The 21,883-nt window shown below is 42.4% G+C and overlaps 1 protein-coding gene and 1 pseudogene across 1 annotated transcript; both read right to left on the reverse strand.

The window, feature by feature from the left end:
- Window positions 1-238: 238 nt before the first annotated feature.
- Window positions 239-11,787, reverse strand: LOC139446783 (GTPase IMAP family member 4-like). Its single transcript, XM_071228108.1, has 4 exons — window positions 11,694-11,787; window positions 3,803-3,846; window positions 3,124-3,258; window positions 239-2,893 (listed from the first exon to the last, which is right to left on the reverse strand). The coding sequence occupies exons 2-4, from the start codon at window positions 3,804-3,806 to the stop codon at window positions 1,770-1,772; spliced, it is 1,263 nt and encodes a 420-aa protein (XP_071084209.1). The 5' UTR covers window positions 3,807-3,846; window positions 11,694-11,787; the 3' UTR covers window positions 239-1,769.
- A 919-nt stretch (window positions 11,788-12,706) lies between these two features.
- Window positions 12,707-15,138, reverse strand: LOC139446325 (GTPase IMAP family member 4-like; annotated as a pseudogene).
- Between the last annotated feature and the right edge of the window lie 6,745 nt (window positions 15,139-21,883).

A 21,883-nucleotide genomic window follows, 5' to 3' on the forward strand; every position in this document is an offset into this window, starting at 1 on the left:
GTTCATGCAGTACATTCGTTATACATGTCAATCCAAACTGCTTCGTTATCCGCACGGCATCTGAACTAGCCCGTAGTTTGCATTTTGTGTGATAGTCGTACATTCGTTATGCATGACTTGCAATTAATGCATGAATGCATAGACTGTCCATTCGTTACAGATAATCAGCAGTTGAAACAATATTTGTATTTTGATCAAAGAAACACATCGACAACATAGATTTTTGTTCAATTTATTTTATATCAATACAACATGCGAGACATGTTATTACCATCTTACATCCAAAAGCTCAAATGTATCAGTTCATATCAGTGATTCAAGATTAGTCGTATTATATCTCATTGTAACATTGTCTCTCCTTCAGCGTGAGGGTATATAATGACATAAAGCCCGCATCACAAAGTATGCAACAGAAACATATAATTTTCGCCATACATTTATGTAAATAAATCCAGTAATATATATCCATATGTATATATGTAGCATGCATATTTAGCAGAGAATGGTAGGAATTCTTAAACACTTGTAATAATAATCAGTAATACTAACTAGTAAGCATTTGTGCAGCGATAGAATGCAATCAAAGCTATCTGCGTTGAAGCACTGTTCGGTGACTACATCACACTGAATATATTGAGAGAAAGAAAACAATTAAGCATCTAGTCTATATGCATGCCTCAATGAAAAGGGAGTCCTTAGATTGTATTGGATAGTAATCAGGTTTTCGATGTTTTTAATTTGGAAGTGTTTTTTTTTTTATTCCAGAGCTCTTACAAAACAGCGATCAGCAAAATGATTGGTCCGCGAAGCTGGAACACACTGGACTCCTGATGACGCTTACTTCTTGGCGAGTTGTTGGCGAAATGCCGGAGCTATGCTTTGTCTTGTATGTCATTATGGCAGCGATCTGTGACGGTTTCTTGAATTTGAGTGGGTGAGTATGGTTTTACGCTGCTTTTAGCAATATTCCAGCATTATCATGGCGAAGGTCACCAGAAATGGGCTTCACTCATTGTACCCATATCGTCTTGAATTTGAAGTTGTGACGAGTCTGCAATTATCCAGCAGTGACACTAAGGTAGCAGCTCTTTTGGTATTGATGAACCTTTGTCTATTTCTATGCTTCTTGTGGTCGTTTGCACACTTTGTTGATGTGGGACTCAGCCATGGCGAATTAGCCAAATACTACGCCCAGATTACGAACCGAGTTTTGGGGTCGATAATGAAACCCCTATTTTAAGCACGGGGAGTGTCAGCATTAAGTACCGGGAGTGTCAGATTTATTCTTGTAGTCTTGGAATAGATTATCATTAAGTTGTTCAATCTGTTTAACACTGTTCCGTGAGTGAGTGTGTGAGTGAGTGAGTGAGTGAGTGAGTGAGTGAGTGAGTGAGTGAGTGAGTGTGGTTTTACGCCCTTTTAGCAATATTCCAGCAATATCACGGCGGGGGCACCAGAAATGGGCTTCACACATTGTACCCATGTCGGGAATCGAACCCGGGTCTTCGGCGTGACGAGCGAACGCTTTAACCACTAGGCTACCCGACTGCGCCCGTTTGAGTAAGTTTAGTGCCATTCAGGTCTTGATGTCACCTACGAATCTCAATTTAGGATCGAAGGCAATATCGACTGATTGTCAGTTTACAGGTAACATATAACAGATGTCACATAACTGTGTGGCGTCTGTATAGAGATGGAAGGAAAGAACGTGACCGCTTGAGTGATGTCTCCTAGCAGGGAAAAGACAAATTGACTGGACAAAAAGACATTTACATGTTGAACAGCCCTTTGAAAAAAGTTTTAATCCTGGGAAGGACTGTACCGATGAGGTTTGGCAGTACGTTTCCAAGCATGGCCATTATCCCCGATTTCTCGTTATTGACCTCATTTCTCGCCGTTTCTCTAAAGTCCTGCTTTTCTGTCTTCAGTCTTTTCCGGATTTCATTGTCTCTCCTCTTTCTCTCCATATCCAGCTGTCCTTCTGATTCCACTTTCTGTTTCTTGACGTCTCTCAAAGCCAATTTCAGATCCTCTACTTCCCTACAGAGATCAGCTATCTCGTCTTCAGCCATAGCCCCAGCATCTTGCTTGCTTTCAAGTTCTGCTATTCTCGACTCCAGCTGTTTTCTCACTTCCGATGCTGCATCATGCTCTATCTGAAGCTTCAACTCGAATTCTCTCCAGATTGCGTCTCTTTCTTGTTGGATCCTACATTCATGTTCCCTTTTGAGTTGCCTCTCTCTCATCCTCATGTTCTTCTCAGCCTCCTTATACATTTCATTTGTATAACACATGCCTCCGTTGTCATTAACAACGTCTTCCACCAGTGCGAGGAAATCCTGCACATCTTGTTCCTTTTCCTCGTCAGTGCCTCTGTTATTGAAGGCAACATATCTATCCTGGCATGACTTCAGTAGGTCTCGCAGTGGCTTGGGGACTTTCTTTACATACTCCATGATGCATTTATTATCATGCAGAAGATCATCCTTCCTGGTGAACAGAACAATGACATAATCCAACATATCTTCTCCAAACACCAGTCTGAAATGATCTACCGTGTCCTGTTCTTCTTGAGTAAAACGGTCAATCCTGACAACGAGGACAAAGGCATGGGGACCAGGAGCTGTCATGCCGATACATTTCACTACTTCTTTCGTGATTTCAGCATTTGTCATACCTGTATCAAACAAGCCAGGGCTGTCGATTATTTGGATATTTCTTTCAAATCGGTTGCTGGTTCCTCTCTGGCACCTTTTGGTAAGAGATTCGCCACATGCGCTTGATTCAAATACTTCTTTCCCGAGGATGTTATTGCCCGTAGCACTTTTTCCGGATCCTGTTCTTCCAAGGATGACTATTCTCCTTTCATTGGTCGGACATAGGTCAGAGGTCCCTGTAATGCAGACGATGCACCATGACAGACACGAAAGGTAAATTTATCCCTTCCACATGTAATCAATATTTACTGTTTTTCTGTACACAAACACAGCGATACAGTTCACATTAATTTTGCATCAGATTGATTTGAATTTTATCAGGCTGGATTATTCATGAATATTTTGAAGAAAAAACTGAAGTATAAAAAATCGTTAAGTGTGCATTTGTTTTAATTAAGTTCGTTACCTGTCTTGCACAGATTGGGTTCTGGATCAGCCAAGAGACTGGGTTCCTGTCGCGGCTTCGGCGAAGAACATGCTTTGCATTTTTGCATGAGGCCATCGTTTTCGAGTGTACAATGTCCGCATATCCATTCCCCATCTAATGACACAAATGACACAATACTATGACTATGGTCAATACCACAATCGTTCCGTAAGAATAAATTACAGGTGGATGCAACACCTGAGACAGACATGTGAGTTGAGGTAAATATTATGCCAGCAATCCTAAAACGCCTTCAAATGCTCACATAGCATCATTTTCCGTGAGGATTACGGTTTGATCATAATTAGATTATTTCAATCATCGATACAACTGAAACTTAGATTAAATTTCTTGGCCTAATTTCCTTATTGAATTTTGCCAATCCGAGCAGCAATTATGACTCGTATGCACATATCAGCAAGGAAGGGCATTTCATAAATTGTATTCTTAGTAATGCTCAGATGACATTTGCTTTTCCTTTATATTGTAGCGGTTTTGATTTTACACCGTTTGTGAAAAATATCTCACTGTGGAGTTACATTGTACGCACGCACGCACGCTGGCACGCACGCACGCACGCACTCACGCACGTACACGTTTTGGTTTAGTTTTGAAAATGGAAAGGCAAAACAATACTATGAAAACACCTTTCACTTACCCATATTCGCTCTGACCACAGTTGACGCAATTCAGCAATTCTTCCTGAAATATAAACAGAAACAATCTGACAAATAGCTCAGTATACGAAGACGTCCGGTGTTTGATTTGTTGTGATGGTAGAGATGTTTTACCAAAGGAACGTAACCAACAGATAACGCCTTCACACATAGGGGGATTTATGGTAACAGTTTAGTGGGTTCACCCTCAGTGTGTTCTTTTCTCCTTGTTGACTATTTAAACACTGTTTAGATGGATGGATCAGATTAAACCAAATTACAAGAATGCGCAGTTATATATGCTTTCCACAAAACAAAAGGAAACTGATGAAATAATAGTCAACATATCGCTGACCAGTCAAATATCTAGTATTCAGAATACCCAAATCAGTACGTCTGTCATGTCGAAATACCTCCCTACACAATGACACTACAGACCGATCAGGGTATATAATTGTTACCCTAGCAAATCGCTCGCCGCTACGTCGCCAACAACGTTTTCTGCCATCTGTGAATTGGAGGCAAAACCTTCATTAGTCTGTAAACATGGTGTAACGCCATTGGCGCACTTTGTTGTTACCTCACCCGCCTCAATCGTTACCGCGCCAGGTACTCTGTTAGGGTAAAACCTTTCACATACCATCTTGCTTTCATGCGGGCTGCGCGAAGGCGGTTTCTTACGGCACATGTTGACATTCGCTACAACAGGCTACATTGCAGCCACACACATGTGACGGTACTTATTCCAAAGTAAAAAAAAATACGCTTTTTTATTTCCAAAACGGATATTCAATGTCTAATGTATTCACATCCCCATGTACTCACGTACTTACTGTCTCAAGTATTCACTGTCTAATGTACTCACTGACCCATATACTCGCGTACTTACTGTCTCATGTATTCACTGTTTTCTGTACTCACTGACCCATATACTCACGTACTTACTGTCTCATGTATTCACTGTCTAATGTACCCACTGACCCATATACTCACGTACTTACTGTCTCATGTATTCACTGTCTAATGTACTCACTGACACATATACTCATGTACTTACTGTCTCATGTATTCACTGTCTAGTGTACCTACTGACTCATATACTCACGTACTTACTGTCTCATGTATTCACTGTCTAATGTACTCACTGACCCATATACTCACGTACTTACTGTCTCATGTATTCACTGTCTTCTGTACTCACTGACCCATATACTCACGTACTTACTGTCTCATGTATTCACGGTTTTCTGTACCCACTGACCCATATACTCACGTACTTACTGTCTCATGTATTCACTGTCTAATGTACCCACTGACCCATATACTCACGTACTTACTGTCTCATGTATTCACTGTCTAATGTACTCACTGACCCATATACTCACGTACTTACTGTCTCATGTTTTCACTGTCTAATGTACTCACTGACTCATATACTCACGTACTTACTGTCTCATGTATTCACTGTCTAATGTACTCACTGACCCATATACTCACGTACTTACTGTCTCATGTATTCACTGTCTTCTGTACTCACTGACCCATATACTCACGTACTTACTGTCTCATGTATTCACGGTTTTCTGTACCCACTGACCCATATACTCACGAACTTACTGTCTCATGTATTCACTATCTAATGTACCCACTGACCCATATACTCACGTACTTACTGTCTCATGTATTCACTGTCTAATGTACCCACTGACCCATATACTCACGTACTTACTGTCTCATGTTTTCACTGTCTAATGTACCCACTGACCCATATACTCACGAACTTACTGTCTCATGTATTCACTATCTAATGTACTCACTGACCCATATACTCATGTACTTACTGTCCCATGTATTCACTGTCTAATGTACTCACTGACCCATATACTCACGTACTTACTGTCTCATGTATTCACTGTCTAATGTACCCACTGACCCATATACTCACGTACTTACCGTCTAATATCTGCCATATTGAGTATCTGAACAATAGTCACTGTGTTTCTCTGTTTCTGACTCGTCTATCTATTAAGGATTATAACGATACCTGCATTCATTTCCCTTTGTATCTTCGGATAATGAATAGGTTCTATAACATTTCTATTAGACCCTGAAGATCCGGGGTAGAATACATCTTCAGCAACCCATACTTGCCGTGACAGGCGACTATACTTGTCGTAAGAGGCGACTAAGGGGATTGGGTGGTCAGGCTCGCTGACTTGGTTTGATGATGCGTCATCGTATCCAAATTGCGTTGATCGATGCTCATGATGCCAATCAATGGATTGTCTGGCCCAGACCCGATTATTTCTTTTGCGTCCCCTGGGTACGTCAGAAACCTATGAATGTGGGTTCGAATCCGGGTTCGCCCCGATTATGTTTCTAGGTTTGTCAGCACCATACCCGTGCTCCAGGGTTTCACCGAAGTGGTAAACGTCTGAGACCTGCATCACTTCGCGCTTTTCTCCCACACATAACTGGAATACTGTAACTAAGCGGCGTTAAACCCAACTCACTCACTCACTTTGATGAGACAGTTTGGTAATCGGACTTTGTATACACAAGGCTTTACATTTGGCATATCTAAATGTCCATTAAATTAGTGTCTGAATCGCAGCGAACTCAAGTACATTGTAAAATTGCATTTTTGCTCAAACGGGGCACGATATGTCGCCAATTACATAGGATAGTGCTTCACCTGTTGTGGGCATTTAAGCTAGTGACTAACTATTAAGAGAAATGGTCAAGAAGACCAAAATAGTATTACATCAGTTGTAACTGGATTCTAATAAATAATTCGTTTTATCCAGTTATGAGTATTTCAGCTACCTGAACAGATCCAAGTTTTGTGCGGAATTAACCCAAATCTCGATTTAATGACATTATACAATTAATATCGAAAAGAACCCCGAAGGTATTGGGGTTGTTTTTTTTCCAAAACATGTTATCGGTGCTATATTTGCCCATGAGAGAAGGATGCCCCTGCTATGACACCTACGTTGATCTAACAATAGCACCAAAATCTTTAATGTAGTGCCTAGTACTGTCTTTAAACGTAAGGGGAATAGAAAGTAAAATCGACGCTACTGAAACACCTCTGTCAACAATAAAATGCAGGGGGAAAGAAAGTATATACCTCCTACGTGTTTGCGTAACGTCGTGGTTTTTTAAATGGTTGCAGAGGGCTTACAATGATTGATAGTAATCCCTTCTACAAGGGTAACAATCATTGTAAACCCTCCTTTGAGGACTTACTAATACTTCTATACGTATAAATTTGTACTTGGTGTTTCAAACGTTCAACGTTCAAAAATCGGAGACAAGACATGAAAGTTTTCATTATGGATGACGAGAACCTGAAACCTCACACGTCGTGTTTTGTAGTCCACCGTTTTCCCGCAGAGCCATCGAGGCAAGTGATGAAATGTTCAGTTTTACATGTCATGAATCCAGTTGGTCCATGCTGCACGTTGTATCTCTCTCGCACGCTATGATCGAATTCCTTTTATACCGCGACACACGGTACTGTTTTACTATAAGGCATCTCGATGTTTTCATATTTTTCTCCTCGGGATTACTTGAGATTGTCAACCCTGACATTACATCCTGTCAGGGTTGACAATTTCAAGTAATTCCGAGGAGAAGTGGTTTCTCCTTCACTTATACACTTGAACATTGGATTTTGCCAAACAATTACAAGCGTTATCAAAACGATTGATATGTAGGTCAAACAGACACCACAGCGCTGTTCAAACGCAACCTGATCGGTAAGTGACAACACGATTATCTTGAATTTCTACCACATACTACCGGAAAAAAAGAGAGTATGCAGGTGAAAATAGGATTTCCCCAAACAATTACAAACGTTGTCAAAACCTTACTGGTATGAAAAAAATCTCCGAGAAACTGTAAACCCGTTTCAAGTACATCACCAGTTACCATGTGTTTGTTTCACGTTTAGTCACGATAAAATATGGGCGTATACTTTCTTTTGCCCGGCGGTTTACAGCAAGTACGAGTGAACATGACCAGACCATATACAATATAATCTAATACGGCAAGGCCGGAGAATAACCAGTCTCGATTATCCGACGACACAGATTCCATTGGGCGTAAAGGACAAAATAACGAGGGACACAGAAGAACAACAGGAACGCAGGGCAGTGTGCGTCAGATCGTGTCTGGGTCAGCGACGTTGTCAAGCGCAATGTGTGGAGAAAGACAGCACACTTTGGGTGATCGGATCATCCTCAAGTGCTGAGGACGGAAGTTGACTACCCTAAACCGGGAACAGAGCGGCGTTACCGGTTATAAAGTATATTCATTGTGAGACGATATATATAGGTCCTTGTGCCGCAGTTGAATAACAACTCATGTCAGTTGGACTGACCAATCTAATTTAAATGTATGTCTTTGTAAGTAATTCTACGGTTTGAAGTTTAGATATGAATGTAGTGAACGTTTCGCGAACACCTGTATCATCACTGATGTTCAGTGTTCCGTTGATATAATGTTCACCGCTATTTCGCTTTTACTCCCAATGGAATCTGTTTCGGCGGATAATGGAGACAGGTCATTCTCTGGAGTTGACGTGGTATATTTAATATTTTTTAAATACATGTTTCATGTATTGTTTCAAAAATGTAATGTTTGTGTCTTTAGTCACCTGTTCACTGTCATTTGTGAAACCGGCCACGCTTTGATACACCAGTCTAATCGACGGGGGCGTTATAGATGAGGAGGGGGGCACGGGTGGTCCAGTGGTCTAAGGCGCCGCGAAAATGTCAATTTTCCTCAACGCGCATTAGTTAATAAAACAATCCCTTTGATGTTTACGGTATTGGTTTTGTTTGGTGTTTACCGTCGCCCTCCCTTGATTCCGAATACCATATGAGTTTACACAATTAGGCTCATTGCTATCCCCTGAACCCCGAATACTACTTGATACAATGTCAAAGCATTGAGAAAAGGAAGCGATCTGAAGTTAAATTACTGAAAAGACATCGAAAAAATAAAATGTATAAAAATTCGGTACATACACCATTATTTTTAAACGATTCTGTTTGCGTCCCGCGTACCACATTGCTAAGTCCCGAAAACGTTCTTCTTAAACCCCCAAATCCCGCGTACCAGAATGAATTTGACAGCCTCCACACTGAGTAAGTGAGTGGGTTGGGTTGTACCAGATGTGTTATTCTTCTCTGGTGAAAGTTTGATACACTGGGCAAGCGGAAGTACATGCTATGCGAATTAGACTGTAATATATTTTTCATTTATCAAAAGAAACATTCACATGTACACAATATAGGATTTACTTGATGAAAGCATGGAATGCATTGACTGCAACACTCAGACATGAAAAAGGGGATGGTGAGGTAGCTTGTCATCCCGAAGTCCGGGTTCGATTCCCCACACGGCTACAACTGGAATATTGTTAAAAGCAAGGAAAACATACTCACTCACTCACTCACTTACTCAGCCATCAAAAGATCACAAAATGTCAATACTGACTGATAAGTTCAATGTAATTTTCGCGAAACAGACACTTTGTAGATGCTAATGTATTATAGCGAGCATATGTATACATAAACTTGTACATATACTAGGATACAATGAAACTAATGTTATGCTTCCTTGTTTCCCGAAATATTAAACTGAAGGCCAAATGAAACGTTACCAACATTAACTGATTTGCCACAGTGACTTTCATACAAAGATGCCAACCTGTTCAAAAACAGTAAAGAACACATCTCACGAATACAGCCTTCATGTTCTCTGTCGTTCTTTGAACGTGCTTTGCGGATTTTTGGAGATATTGGTGTTTGTCATCAATTTTTTAAAACATTCTTTCCCAAATTATCCTGCAATTTCCGGGTATAAATCACGCACGGATCTGTTCCCTATTATTGGTTGCGACGATTAACACCAACGAACATGCCAAGACTGACCGCTGTCCAGAGGGAGAGAGCCAAAGGTATGCTGCTGATGGGAGCGACACAGAGAGCGGTTGCCATTAACATGAACTGCTCCAAGATGACCATTACCAGACTGGTCGCACGTCTCCGACAGACTGGCAGAACCGCTGACAGACCTTGTAAAGGCAGACCAAAGGTCACGACCCCGCAGGATGATCGCTTTTTACGGGTACTTCATCTGAGGAACAGATTTCTTACTGTGACGTCATCAGCTGCCAACAGCTTAGGACATCCGGTCAGCAGACAAACAGTGACCAGACGACTACGACATTATGGCCTCCGGGCTTATCGCCCTTTCAAGGGCATGACCTTGACCCGTCAACATCGACGTGCCAGATTGACGTGGTGCAGGCAAACAGCGATGGCAACAAAGGGAATGGCGGCAAGTGTTGTTTAGTGACGAGAGAAGGTTCCAACTCTTCAAACCTGATGGGCGGATGCGAGTTTATCGACGACGTGGTGAACGTGTCCAGGAGTTGGAACCGTACGGGGGCGGAAATCTGTGATGGTCTGGGGCGGCATTTGCGGGGACGAGAAGACGGAACTTGTCATCATCAAAGGCAATCTGACAGCACACCGCTACATTGAAAATATCTTACGGCCAGTGGTTCTTCCTTTCATCCAGCGTCAACAACGGACACTGTTCCAACAAGATAACGCCACACCCCATAAAGGCCGTGTTACTAGAGACTTCCTCAAAGCCAACAACGTGACTGTCCTGCCGCGGCCAGCTTGATCACCAGATCTGTAACCCATAGAACATCTCAGGGACCAACTGGGGCGTCGTCTTCGGAAACGTCAACATCCTCCCTTCACGAGACAAGCGTTGGTCGTTGCTCCCCGTGAGGAATGGAATCGGATTCCTGCGGTCGATGTGAGGACGCTTGTCTACTCAGTTCGACGCCGCATTCGAGGATGCATTGCCGCTTATGGAGGTCATATCCCGTATTGAACGGTCTGGGCCGTCGTCACTTTAAAGTTGTAACCAATGGTGTTGATCGAATACTGAACGAATTACCCATTGTCAAGAAATGTCCCTGTTGGAGGTCAAGGACTTTGTTGTTGAATTAGTAAATTCGCATTTTACTGTTCTGAATGATGAATTTCTACATTACAATTGTTATTGCTGCTTCAACTTGTGTTGGTCATATTTTATCCTAGAAATATCGTTGGTAACGTTTCTTTTGGCCGTCAGTTTAGGTCCGTACATGTAACTGTTTTTTATCAAGACACTTGGTAAATAAAGAAACGCATTTATTACGTTCTTTACCAAAGGAACACGTTACAGGATGTAGTGGGTCAGATGTAATTATTGTATCGACAATAGTGTTACTACATCCGGAATCACTTCGCCTTAGATAAAATTACCTTTTATGTTCAATATATAGTGCTCTTTATCATCTGTGTAAAATGTGCATTCCATACTCACGAATGTCTGTGAACAACGCTATTGTTTGTATTTCTCGAAAGTTTAGACAAGTACCATTGTGTGATGTCTCCGACTCAAACAATTTGGATTACAATCCATGAATCTAGAAAGAGCTTTTGTATGTGAACGTGTAATTCATGCAACATGTGTTTAGATATCAGGTATCATTTTTGGATTCCAGTATCAATTTATATTTTGTTTATTTAGTTGGTATATATTTAGAGTAGGAAGGTTTATTGGAAACATTAAACATTTAAAAGTTTTGAACCTACCTTTAGATATGGTTGTTTCCTCAGACAAAGATTTTTTCTTAAACATAATCATAATATTGATAACACATCACAAGCCCTTCAATATATCCTCATAACAATATTCATATTGAAGCATACTGTTTCATCCAAATACTGTTAGTAACCACGCAAAGTAAAGCAACAATAATGTATCATTTGCGACTTAATTTAGTATACGGGTATCAGTATATTGAGCGCTTACCTCAAAGCTTGATAAGAGTTCAGACAGCCGTTTAGAAAGAAGCACATCCTACGTCTATTATATAATTGTGTGGCTTTATACGTAGGCAATTTACTTCCCTCCCTTTGAAACAACAGGAAAGACAACTTTATCTGCAGAGGATCTAAATTGTCATCCATTGTTGTAAAACATTGTCTCACAAATAGCATTCCCTTATATAAATTAAAGTGATTAATCATAGGAAGGTTGTAAACTGTAAAGGCTTTTGAACTTCGAACTTTTCAGGGCCCGCATTTGAACTTAGTGGAATTTCCCCACATTAAGCTGACATGCAATGAAACTGTGTTCAAAGCCGCGTTAAACACAACTGACACACTTTGTAGTGATACACAACTGACACACTTTGTAGTGATACACAACTCACACACTTTGTAGTGATACACAACTTACACACTTTGTAGTGATACACAACTCACACACTTTGTAGTGACACACAACTCACACACTTTGTAGTGATACACAACTCACACACTTTGTAGTGATACACAACTCACACACTTTGTAGTGATACACAAGTCACACACTTTGTAGTGATACACAACTCACACACTTTGTAGTGATACACAACTCACACACTTTGTAGTGACACACAACTCACACACTTTGTAGTGATACACAACTCACACACTTTGTAGTGATACACAACTCACACACTTTGTAGTGATACACAACTCACACACTTTGTAGTGATACAAAGGGAAGAAAGTTCATGAAGTCAATTCACTTTATTCAGTAGAACTACATTTACAATTAATAACAATTTAAGACATTTGTTACAATACACGGGGGCACGGGTGGTCCAGTGGTCTAAGGTGCCGCGATTCGCTGTGCAGAGTTGCGTCCCTTGGGCACGCCAGAAACCTAGGATTGTGGGTTCGAATCCTGGTTCGCCCCGATTATGTTTCTAGGTTTGTCAGCACAATACCTGTGCTCGTGGGTTTCACCAAAGTGTTAAACGTCTGAGAACTGCATCACTTCGGTCTTTTCCTCCCACATTAAGCTGTCACGCCGTGATATAACTGGAATACTCTTAAAATCGGCGTTAAATCGTTCACTCACTCATTCACTGTATACGTTGTTCTTAGGGAGCTATACAGCACAGAATTAGTCATATCACGGATAAACATTTTGATATATGATTGATGATTAAACACACATACACCTCAGGACACATAGTGCAAAGTTACATCTTTAGTGAGTGGAATGAATGGAATTTTGCGGTGGCTGCATTCACAAAAAAACAACAAAAACATTGAATGTGAGTGAGTGGGTGAGTTGGGTTTTACGCCGCTTTTATCAATATTACAGCAATATCACCACGGGGGCATCAGAAATGTTGTATCAGTGTGGGGAATCGAACCCAGACCTTAGGCGTGACGAGCGAATGCTTTAACTACCCAACGCCCCTCCTCAAATGTGAAAGATTGCTATATATAATCTTAATAATAACCATAATAACCCGTAGACCAAATCATTAATAGATAAGCTTAAGAAAATCAAGAGATGATATACAAATCCTGAAAACCCTACATTTAACGTGGGCAAAAACATGAATGTAGAACAACCTTTCAGAAGGGCAAAAAACGACAAATAACAAGCTTTAAAACAACCGTTGCAACCAGCTTCAATCCATTTGTCAGCATGTTATATATTACAGAGCCTCCCTTGTCTACCTCATCGCAAGCTCGGTCCCTGAAGTCAATCAATGCCGTTTCTTCATCAATAGCTCGCTCACGTTCCAATCGTTCCTTGTCTCTCCCTTGTTTATTCATGTCTCGCACCCTCTTGAAATCATCAATATCCTGTTTCAACGTTGCAATGTCCGATGTGTCATCACCAGCTCTACCCTGTTCTAGAACCTGTAGTTTCTCCTGAAGTTCGCCGATGGTCTTGTTTGTCTTTGCTTCAGCTTGTTTACACTTTCTCTCACACTCTTCTCTGATCACTTTTTTTTGTAGCTGCACTTCCTTGGCATGCTGCACTTGCAACTGTTGCTCTCGTGTCCTCATTATCATCTCAGCCTCCTGGTACATCTCGTTGGTGTAACAACCCCCTCCGTTAACAAATAACATTGTGTCTACGGTGCGAAGAAATGCTGTCACATCTTGTTCTCGCTCATCCTGAGATGTTGCCCTGTTGTCAAACACTACGCATCTGTTTTCGCATTCCGCAAGAAGAGTCTTCAGTTCGTGTGGAACCCCTTCTATATACTGTTCGATGGTGATGTCGTCATTAATCAAGTCATCTTTCCTTGTAAACAAGATAACCAGGTATCATATTTTCCCCAAAAATGTCCAGAAAAAGACGAACAGTTCTTTGCTCTTCTTCCGTGAACCGATCAATCCGTACAACAAGGACAAAGGCATGAGGACCTGGAGCAGTCATTCCTACACACCTAACAACCTCTCTGCTGATATCTTCATTAGTCATTTCAGTGTCAAACATACCGGGTGTGTCTATTATTGCAATATGACGCCCACATCTGCTGGCCTGACGTCTCTGGCACTGGCGTGTAACCGACTGAGCACTAGCAGTTGAGTGGAAGAATTTACCGTTCAGGATATTGTTTCCAGTTGCACTTTTACCAGACCCCGTTCTCCCCAGGAACACGATTCTAAGGACATCTGTAGGCCTGTAGCCTGTAACATATAGAACCACATTCAGGAATAAAGACATTAACTTATTCGTCTTAAAATCATATCTTGCGTATTTATACTATTAAAAATTATCTTTCATGTTACTATAGTTTAATTGTCATGACAGATTGATTATTTTTATATGAAGGAATCGGGTGTTCTTTAAGTGAGTGGATATTAGTATTTAACGTCTCTTTGAACAGTATTTCAGTTATATCATCGCTTTTCGGCTTAATGTGGGAGAAAGCCCTTTGGTCAAACCCACAAAAACGCGTATGGTGCTGGCAAACCTCGAAACATTATCACGATCATAGGTTCCTGGCGTGTCCATGGGACGCAACTCTGCACAGCGAATTCCGGCGGCTAAGACAACTGGGCCACCCGTGGCCTTTAACGTCTTTTGAGTACTATATCAAATCTCAATATACTTTGAAAATGTCTTGTTATAATAATTTTAGTAATGGTACATATAAATATAATGTGAACTCCAAACACGGATTAGCTTAAAGCAAGGTATAAAATGTGAACATAGTTCGGAAATAGATTAATCCCCATTGACATATGGTAGTTTGTAGAAAAAGTGGCAATAGTCGTAGCTTTGTGATGAAAGATTTCATGACACAATACTAATAACAAATTACATACCTATGCTTTGCACAGTAGGATAGCCTGAGCGTGATTCCAACTCCCCAAGAGGAGAACTGCTTGAGGGTGGTGACCATTCGTTTACCTTCTGTGACAGTCCACAGGGCTGCTTGCTTGCCAGACATTGCATTCCAGATAGTTTAGGTTCTGTTTCCTCCGACAGATACGAATACCCTGGTTCTTCTTTGTCATCTGTCCTGCTCAAGGGAATATCATTTCTTCTGTCGTAAACATCGGAAAATATTCCGCGTAGATGTGTTTTTTTGGTATCTTTCTCACTCGTTACAACAAGATGGTCGACGTCCCTCGTCAGTTCGCACACTTCGCAGTCGACAGACCCCTGTCTGTTTATACATGTGCATTGTGGACATATCCAGTCTGGAGAGAAACCATGTATGATTAGGAGAACGCTAATGATTTCGATTTAAAATTTCAGAAATTTACTTATAAGAAAAGATCCAATGTATGCATGTATTTCATTGTAATAAGATTACTTTTGGAACACTTGATATATCCTCAGCTCCACATATGACAAAGTAATTAACTGTAATCACTGACTATTACTGTATACAACAGAGAAGTAATGAGTATGTTTACATACAGTATATATAGTTACATAGTTCGTCAAAAACAAAAAACATATCACCATTCATGTGCTGACCGCATACAGAACATACTACACTGTGAACACCATTGATGAAGGTACAAACAGTGCACTGCCACTCTGAAAATTGAAATAAATGTTTGGTAAAGATTTGTTGACATAGTTTAAAAGGGCAGCGAAATTCCTAAATTCTCAAAAAGGTGAGGTTCTTGTTTGCGAACACAGATCATTTCGACGCTACTTTGGTTACCCCCTGTTATCTTTCAGTTACCTCCTGTTATCTTTCAACAAGTATTTAAACAATTTTCCCCGAGGAAAACTATGTACTAGTGTGCATAGTTTCCAATTTCATTTCAGATCAAACCTTGATTCGGTTGTTGTTGTTTTCGATAATCATTTAGGTATTGACAACTATACATATGAAAAGAATACGGACGTTTTTATTATTGTACAAATATCAGGAATATAAAACATGTAATTGTAAATCTCACATTCGTCTCGCCAAATCATGATTGAAATGTTCCATGGGCCTATGGTCAGGATATACGGACCATAGTCGTGGTAGATTTAGTTATCATTGGATGAAATAATTTCAAACTTGGGATACATAAAGGAACAGTACAATGGCGAATACCTTTCGTAAACCTTCGCCCACGCATCAGTAACAACACGTTGCGTCAGAAGGTGGATAGTCTGTCTTACAGACCCTGATACAAATATATATCAAATACAGCCCATGCAAGTCTATAATGTTTGGCAAGTCTAGATCACTGCAGTATTCATCTGAAAATGAAGAGAGTCACTGGGCTCCTTTTTATTATATGTTTATAAAGATAACTGAACAACTGGTTTTTTTTATGTACGATATGTTCATTTCAGAGACTAGATTTTAGTCTAGAAGGTGGAGTGCCCTCAGGTAAAGTCGTCTCAGTGATTTGATTAGGCAACAACTCCGGTGAATCAAATAGTCACAATACCACAATGGACATGAACAAGTTGATGCGAGGGATCAACACAAAGCATAAAGGAGACCAGTAGTATCACAAACACCACCAGTGGTAACACACACACCACCAGTAGTAACACCCACACCACCAGTAGTAACACCCACACCACCAGTAGTAACACCCACACATAAGCAGTAGTAACACCCATACCACCAGCAGTAACACCCATACACCACCAGTAGTAACACCCACACCACCAGTAGTAACACACATACGCCACCAGTAGTACCACTCACACCACCAGTAGTAACACTCACACCACCAGCAGTAACACTCACACAACCAGTAGTAACACCCACACACCACCAGTAGTAGCACCCATACATCACCAGAAGAAACACAAACACCACCAGTAGTAACACCCACACACCACCAGTAGTAACACCCACACCACCAGTAGTAACACCCACACCACCAAAAGAAACACAAACACCACCAGTAGTAATACAAACAAACCACCAGTAGTAACACCCAAACACCACCAGTAGTAACACCCACACCACCAGTAGTAACACCCACACCACCAGTAGTAACACCCACACCACCAGTAGTAACACCCATACACTACTAGTAGTAACACCCACACACCACCAGTAGTAACCCCCACACGCCAGTAGTAACACCCATACACCACCAGAAGAAACACAAACACCACCAGTAGTAACACAAACACCACCGGTAGTAACACTCACACCACCAGTAGTATCACTCACACCACCAGTAGTAACACCCACACACCACTAGTAGTAACACTCACACCACCAGTAGTAACACCCACACACCACCAGTAGTAACACTCACACCACCAGTAGTAACACCCACACACAACCAGTAGTAACACCCCAAAACCACCAGAAGAAACACAAACACCACCAGTACTACTGGTACACTACCAGTAGTAACACCCACACCACCAGTAGTAACACCCATACACTACCAGTAGTAACACCCACACACCACCAGTAGTAACCCCCACACGCCACCAGTAGTAACACCCATACACCACCAATAGTAACACCCACACGCCACCAGTAGTAACACCCACACACTACCAGTAATATCACTCACACCACCAGTAGTAACACCCACACACCACCAGTAGTAACACCCACACACCACCAGTAGTAACACCCACACACCACCAGTAGTAACACTCACACCACCAGTAGTAACACCCATACACCACCAGAAGAAACACAAACACCACCAGTAGTAACACAAACACCACCGGTAGTAACACTCACACCACCAGTAGTATCACTCACACCACCAGTAGTAACACCCACACACCACTAGTAGTAACACTCACACCACCAGTAGTAACACCCACACACCACCAGTAGTAACACCCATACACCACCAGAAGAAACACAAACACCACCAGTAGTAACACCCACACACCACCAGTAGTAACACTCACACCACCAGTAGTAACACAAACACCACCAGTAGTATCACTCACACCACCAGTAGTAACACCCACACACCACCAGTAGTAACACTCACACACCACTAGTAGTAACACAAACACCACCAGTAGTAACACTCACACACCACCAGTAGTAATACAAACACCACCAGTAGTAACACCCACACACCACTAGTAGTAACACAAACACCACCAGTAGTAACACTCACACACCACTAGTAGTAGTACAAACACCACCAGTAGTAACACTCACACACCACTAGTAGTAACACAAACACCACCAGTAGTAACACTCACACACAACTAGTAGTAATACAAACACCACCAGTAGTAACACTAACACACCACTAGTAGTAACACAAACACCACCAGTAGTAACACTCACACACCACTAGTAGTAATACAAACACCACCAGTAGTAACACTCACACACCACTAGTAGTAACACAAACACCACCAGTAGTAACACTCACACACCACTAGTAGTAATACAAACACCACCAGTAGTAACACCCACACACCACTAGTAGTAACACAAACACCACCAGTAGTAACACTCACACACCACTAGTAGTAATACAAACACCACCAGTAGTAACACACACACCACTAGTAGTAACACAAACACCACCAGTAGTAACACTCACACACCACTAGTAGTAATACAAACACCACCAGTAGTAACACCCACACACCACCAGTAGTAACACTCACACCACCAGTAGTAACACCCACACCACCAGCAGTAATACCCACACCACCAGTAGTAACACCCATACACCACCAGTAGTAACACCCACACGCCATCAGTAGTAACACCCACACACCACCAGTAGTATGACTCACACCACCAGTAGTAACACAAACACCACCAGTAGTAACACAAACACCACCAGTAGTAACACTCACACCACCAGTAGTAACACAAACACCACCAGTAGTAACACCCACACCACCAGTAGTAACACCCACACACCACCAGTAGTAACACCCACACACCACTAGTAGTAACACTCACACCACCAGTAGTAACACCCACACACCACCAGTAGTAACACTCACACCACCAGTAGTAACACCCACACACAACCAGTAGTAACACCCCAAAACCACCAGAAGAAACACAAACACCACCAGTACTACTGGTACACTACCAGTAGTAACACCCACACCACCAGTAGTAACACCCATACACTACCAGTAGTAACACCCACACACCACCAGTAGTAACCCCCACACGCCACCAGTAGTAACACCCATACACCACTAGTAGTAACACCCAAACACCACCAATAGTAACACCCACACGCCACCAGTAGTAACACCCACACACCACCAGTAGTATCACTCACACCACCAGTAGTAACACCCACACACCACCAGTAGTAACACCCACACACCACCAGTAGTAACACCCACACACCACCAGTAGTAACACTCACACCACCAGTAGTAACACCCATACACCACCAGAAGAAACACAAACACCACCAGTAGTAACACAAACACCACCGGTAGTAACACTCACACCACCAGTAGTAACACCCATACACCACCAGTAGTAACACCCAAACACCACCAATAGTAACACCCACACGCCACCAGTAGTAACACCCACACACCACCAGTAGTATCACTCACACCACCAGTAGTAACACCCACACACCACCAGTAGTAACACCCACACACCACCAGTAGTAACACCCACACACCACCAGTAGTAACACTCACACCACCAGTAGTAACACCCATACACCACCAGAAGAAACACAAACACCACCAGTAGTAACACCCACACCACCAGTAGTAACACTCACACCACCAGTAGTAACACCCACACACCACCAGTAGTAACACTCACACACCACCAGCAGTAACACCCATACACCACCAGTAGTAACACCCACACACCACCAGTAGTAACACCCACACACCACCAGTAGTAACACCCACACACCACCAGTAGTAACACCCATACACCACCAGTAGTAACACCCACACACCACCAGTAGTAACACCCATACACCACCAGTAGTAACACCCATACACCACCAGTAGTAACACCCATACACCACCAGTAGTAACACCCATACACCACCAGTAGTAACACCCATACACCACCAGTAGTAACACCCACACACCACCAGTAGTAACACCCACACACCACCAGTAGTAACACCCATACACCACCAGTAGTAACACCCAAACACCACCAGTAGTAACACCCACACACCACCAGTAGTAACACCCACACACCACCAGTAGTAACACTCACACCACCAGTAGTAACACCCATACACCACCAGAAGAAACACAAACACCACCAGTAGTAACACCCACACCACCAGTAGTAACACCCATACACCACCAGTAGTAACACCCAAACACCACCAGTAGTAACACCCACACACCATCAGTAGTAACACCCACACACCACCAGTAGTATGACTCACACCACCAGTAGTAACACAAACACCACCAGTAGTAACACCCACACCACCAGTAGTAACACCCACACACCACCAGTAGTAACACCCACACACCACCAGTAGTAACACCCAAACACCACCAGTAGTAACACCCACACACCATCAGTAGTAACACCCACACACCACCAGTAGTAACACTCACACCACCAGTAGTAACACAAACACCACCAGTAGTAACACCCACACCACCAGTAGTAACACCCACACACCACCAGTAGTAACACCCACACACCACTAGTAGTAACACTCACACCACCAGTAGTAACACCCACACACCACCAGTAGTAACACTCACACCACCAGTAGTAACACCCACACACAACCAGTAGTAACACCCCAAAACCACCAGAAGAAACACAAACACCACCAGTACTACTGGTACACTACCAGTAGTAACACCCACACCACCAGTAGTAACACCCATACACTACCAGTAGTAACACCCACACACCACCAGTAGTAACCCCCACACGCCACCAGTAGTAACACCCATACACCACTAGTAGTAACACCCAAACACCACCAATAGTAACACCCACACGCCACCAGTAGTAACACCCACACACCACCAGTAGTATCACTCACACCACCAGTAGTAACACCCACACACCACCAGTAGTAACACCCACACACCACCAGTAGTAACACCCACACACCACCAGTAGTAACACTCACACCACCAGTAGTAACACCCATACACCACCAGAAGAAACACAAACACCACCAGTAGTAACACAAACACCACCGGTAGTAACACTCACACCACCAGTAGTAACACCCATACACCACCAGTAGTAACACCCAAACACCACCAATAGTAACACCCACACGCCACCAGTAGTAACACCCACACACCACCAGTAGTATCACTCACACCACCAGTAGTAACACCCACACACCACCAGTAGTAACACCCACACACCACCAGTAGTAACACCCACACACCACCAGTAGTAACACTCACACCACCAGTAGTAACACCCATACACCACCAGAAGAAACACAAACACCACCAGTAGTAACACCCACACCACCAGTAGTAACACTCACACCACCAGTAGTAACACCCACACACCACCAGTAGTAACACTCACACACCACCAGCAGTAACACCCATACACCACCAGTAGTAACACCCACACACCACCAGTAGTAACACCCACACACCACCAGTAGTAACACCCACACACCACCAGTAGTAACACCCATACACCACCAGTAGTAACACCCACACACCACCAGTAGTAACACCCATACACCACCAGTAGTAACACCCATACACCACCAGTAGTAACACCCATACACCACCAGTAGTAACACCCATACACCACCAGTAGTAAC

The sequence above is a fragment of the Haliotis cracherodii genome, unplaced genomic scaffold (genome assembly GCF_022045235.1).
Source record: "Haliotis cracherodii isolate W230 unplaced genomic scaffold, xgHalCrac1.p SCAF_6, whole genome shotgun sequence".
In the NCBI taxonomy this organism is placed as follows: domain Eukaryota; kingdom Metazoa; phylum Mollusca; class Gastropoda; order Lepetellida; family Haliotidae; genus Haliotis; species Haliotis cracherodii.